This window comes from Colletes latitarsis, unplaced genomic scaffold (genome assembly GCF_051014445.1).
Source record: "Colletes latitarsis isolate SP2378_abdomen unplaced genomic scaffold, iyColLati1 scaffold0021, whole genome shotgun sequence".
Taxonomy (NCBI): Eukaryota; Metazoa; Arthropoda; class Insecta; order Hymenoptera; family Colletidae; genus Colletes; species Colletes latitarsis.
In genome coordinates, this window is record NW_027488371.1 from 8,102,123 (window position 1) to 8,106,732 (window position 4,610).

Consider the following 4,610-nt stretch of genomic DNA (forward strand, 5'->3'; position numbering starts at 1 on the left):
CTGAATCCATGAAGAGCAGCAAATTTAACATTCCAACCGGTATCCAACTAGCAGATCCATATTTCTACCAAACACAGGAAATAGATGGACTCTTAGGGGCCCAAGTATTTTGGGATCTCCTATACGGGAATAAAATCGCATTAGATCAAAAATTAATCACATTATATGAAACCGGGTTAGGGTGGATAGTAACAGGGGAAGTTAAAAATAGAACTCAATCGCATAAGGTAGTTTGCAATCTTACGCTGAAATCATTACATGACGATATGCAACGGTTTTGGAATCTTGAAGAGTGCCCTGCCTCAAAAATTCTTTCTCCAGAAGAACGAGCTTGCGAAGATCATTATACAACACACACAACTCGAGGTCCATCTGGACGATACATTGTCTCACTTCCCTTTAAACATACAGAACTCAGGTTAGGCGACACATATAACGTAGCATATACAAGATTTTTAGCATTAGAACGGTCCTTAGATAAACACGCTGATCGAAAGGCACAATACCGCGACTTTCTGAACGAGTACGAAAAACTCGGGCATATGACCGAAATTCAAGACGAGCGCATTGGCGGTTGTTACCTCCCTCACCATCCAGTCGTCAAAACGGACAGCATCACGACTAAGATACGAGTCGTATTTGATGCGTCAGCGCGTTCATCGTCAGGCACCTCATTGAACGACATTCTTATGGTCGGTCCAACAATACAAGATGATTGGTTTGCCATCATCATGCGATTTAGACTCCACAAGTATGTGTTGACCGCGGATATCACAAAAATGTATCGTCAAATAGACTTGAACATTAACGATCGAAGATACCACAAAATATTGTGGCGCGAAAGCATAAACGAGCCAATTAAAACTTATCAGCTTAATACAGTCACGTACGGTACCGCGTCTGCACCGTATCTAGCAATTCGTACATTACAACAACTAGCGCATGACGAAGGTCACAGTTTCCCGTTAGCGGCACGCAGTTTTCGTAAAGATTTCTATGTCGACGACGTGTTAACTGGCGCGGAGACAATAGACCAAGCCATAAAACTTCGGGACGAACTCATCAAATTATCCGCGAAAGGATGCTTCGAACTTCGACAATGGGTGTCCAACGAGCCTAAACTAATCGAGTCGTTAAGGAAACTAGACAATACCGAACATATAGCTCTAGACACGGTAGAAGCAAAAAAAACTTTAGGTCTATATTGGAATGCCAATAAGGATACGTTAGGTTATTCGTTAAAGCAGGCACCAGCAAGGCAAAAAATAACAAAACGCACGATTCTCGCGAGGGTCGCACAGTTATTCGACCCGCTTGGTTTACTGGGTCCAATAATTGTGCAGGCAAAACTAATTATGCAGGATCTATGGAAATGTCAGGTAGACTGGGACGAAGACGTACCGATCGGTATTCGCACCGCTTGGACGACCTTCCACTCGCAGTTACAAAATATACGCCAAATTCAGATCCCTCGACGCGTTATTGCAGACAATACCAAAAACATACAATTACACGGCTTCTGTGATGCAAGTGAACGAGCTTACGGAGCCTGTATATACATTAGAAGTACAGATTCGTCACATCAGCATATTTCTCAGCTATTATGTTCAAAATCGCGTGTAGCTCCTTTAAAAACGCAATCATTGCCAAGATTAGAATTGTGTGCTGCGGTATTGTTAATTAAATTGTACAATATGGTTGTAAAAATACTACAAATCGAGTTTCAAACCACCACATTTTGGTCAGATTCAACCATAGTCCTTCATTGGATCAATACCACACCACACACACTTAAACCTTTCGTTGCCAATCGTGTAAACCAAATTCAGAAAGACAGTAGGTACAACCAATGGCGCCACGTACCATCAGAATGCAACGCAGCAGATGTATTGTCACGTGGATTAAATCCAACTGACATAATAAACCACCCCACTTGGTATCGCGGACCACAGTGGTTATCTCAGTCAGAGGACACGTGGCCGTATCTTGAGATACAGCCAATAGAAATTCCCGAAAAACGAAAGGTGATAGTTCTAAAGACAACAACGCATACAGATTTTCCGTTACTCGAGAAGTACTCATCGTTTACTACACTCAAACGCGTCATAGCATATTGCTTAAGGTTCATAAATAACACACAAAAACAGGAAAAACACGCGGGTCACCTCACCACTAACGAATTAACACAAGCTACGGTTAAAATAATTGCACTGGTTCAGGAAATTGCGTTCCCCCGCGAGAGGCAGGAAATTATGAAATCACCAACTCACACTCAGAAAAACAAATTAACAGCACTTGATCCTTTTATTGATACCAATGGAATCCTTAGAGTTGGTGGAAGATTAAAACATTCAATAATCCCACACGAATCGAAGCATCCAGCTATTTTACCACACCATCATCACATCACGAATTTAATTATACGCGAAGCACACATTAAACATGGGCATAGCGGAATGCAGGGTACTCTCAACGCGGTAAGACAAGCGTTTTGGCCAATTAACGGGAGGGTCGTAGTAAAATCAATCATCAAGAAATGTATAACGTGTCAGAGAATGGAACCTGCAATTCCACGTTACCCGATGGGACAACTGCCAGGTAACAGAGTAAGGTTCATTCGACCATTCTTAGTGGCTGGTGTCGATTATTGTGGGCCACTGTACATCAAAGAAAAGAAACACCGGAATACAAAAAAATTAAAAACGTACGTGGCAATTTTCGTTTGCTTTAGCACAAAGGCAGTTCACATAGAGCTCGTAAGCGACTTGACATCGGACGCTTTTCTTGCAGCCCTAAAAAGATTCTTTGCACGACGGGGAAAATGTACCGATATATATAGTGACAACGCAACTACATTTACCGGAGCGGATCGCGAATTAAAAGCAATCCACAAAACCTTGAACGTCGAAACGAATAATAATATCCACAAATATTTAGCAAATAATGGCATTAACTGGCATTTTATTCCTCCTCGAGCTCCTCATTTCGGCGGTTTATGGGAAGCTGCAGTAAAATCATGTAAACGCCATCTCATTCGCATCATAGGCAATAATTTATTTACGTTTGAGGAACTATCAACTTGTCTAATCGAAATAGAAGCCATCTTAAATTCAAGACCTTTAACTCCACTATCTTCCGACCCAAATGATTTAACTCCTTTAACACCTGGCCATTTTCTAATTGGTGACTCAATAACAAGCACCCCGGTGTGCGACCTTACCAGTCTGAAGGCAGGACGATTATCGTCCTGGCAACAGGTACAACAAATTCGACAACATTTTTGGAAACGATGGTACAAGGAGTACCTCAATGAACTCACCGTTCGAAAAAAATGGCACCATGCAACCACGAGCATCGTCAAGGAAGGCATGTTGGTGATGCTAAAGGACGACAATACACCTCCCCTCCACTGGCCCATGGGACGTATCATAGCCATACATCCAGGAGAAGATGGGATCATTCGCGTAGTTACAGTAAAAACTACTCATGGAGAGTACAAGCGTAGCGTAAAAGGCATCGCCCCATTGCCGATAGAGTAACCGGAGACATTAGAAGCTTAGAAATTATAACATTAAAAATTTAGATATAAGGTTATCAGTATAATAAGACGCTCAAAACACACAACAAACACGACAAACACATATCACACATCATTTGTATCTCGTCGATCACCTATCTTATTATTGAACTAAATAGTTCAAGGGGGGCGGCATGTTGAGCCCCAACACAGGTAGCGGCAGAAGGGTCGGAGCAGCCGAATATGTTTAGGCTCGACAATTACCACTCTTCGCGACCAGAACGTTTCATAAAACTTGACCTTACCTACAGCTGCACATCACGTGCAAATCACCGCAATAAAACCATTACCTGCTAGCCCTAACTGAACAACATTTCCCAAAAATGTTTAAACATCCAAGCTCCACCTCAAGACCATTTTAGATCCACCCTCACAATATAACCGACCAATTCAAAATCATAGAGTTTACCTTTCCCCAAAATGACATCAGCCAATCAGAACTTTAACCTCCTCGACAACCGAGCAAACACGGTCGAGCATATCAGAACTCAACCAGAGGTCAAAGAAAACACATCAAAGGTTCACTTACTACTTCATCAAACCACTTGTACAGATATTATTGTGTATTAAAGTTTAAATAGTGTTACCAAAAAACCTCTTGTAAAAACTCATTGCAAAATCAACCATTATACACACAAATCTTTGCGCATTAAGTTGCACGAAGAAGAGCGAGCGCAAACGATCCGTTAAACCGGACAGATCGTCATCCTGCGTCGCAACAGGTCTCGTTGTAATGTGGTACCACACTGGAACTGTGAATTAAAGCTGGATTCTATCTGCATTTTAGATGATAACGCCGGTTAGGTAAGGGTTAGGTTTGGTATTTGCCATCATCTGGCTCATACATTTGCATTTTTCCCATACTTTTTGACAAGATCCTGGGCGTTTTCCTGGTTTGGATCACGTAGGAATGTGGTACCACACCGAAGCAGGCAACTAAACCTGGTTACGATTAATACTGTTGCGCCGGGGAGTATTGCTCGTCGCTCGCCTCATATTGTCACAACACAATTAAAATAGCACAACGTAACAC

The 4,610-nt window shown here is 42.0% G+C and overlaps 1 protein-coding gene across 1 annotated transcript; it reads left to right on the forward strand.

Annotated features, from left to right (window-relative positions):
• The first annotated feature begins 258 nt into the window (after positions 1-258).
• On the forward strand, positions 259-3,539 carry LOC143350699 (uncharacterized). The gene is made up of 2 exons (XM_076782727.1): positions 259-418; positions 460-3,539. Exons 1-2 carry the CDS (start codon positions 259-261, stop codon positions 3,537-3,539), a joined length of 3,240 nt encoding a protein of 1,079 aa, XP_076638842.1.
• Positions 3,540-4,610: the final 1,071 nt, after the last annotated feature.

Bases quoted from the DNA above. Each gene is read 5' to 3' on its own strand.
- LOC143350699 (XM_076782727.1), top strand. From the start codon at position 259: ATGACGATATGCAACGGTTTTGGAATCTTGAAGAGTGCCCTGCCTCAA. The intron at 419-459 runs GTTAGGCGACAC...CAAGATTTTTAG, and splicing joins TTTAAACATACAGAACTCAG to CATTAGAACGGTCCTTAGAT.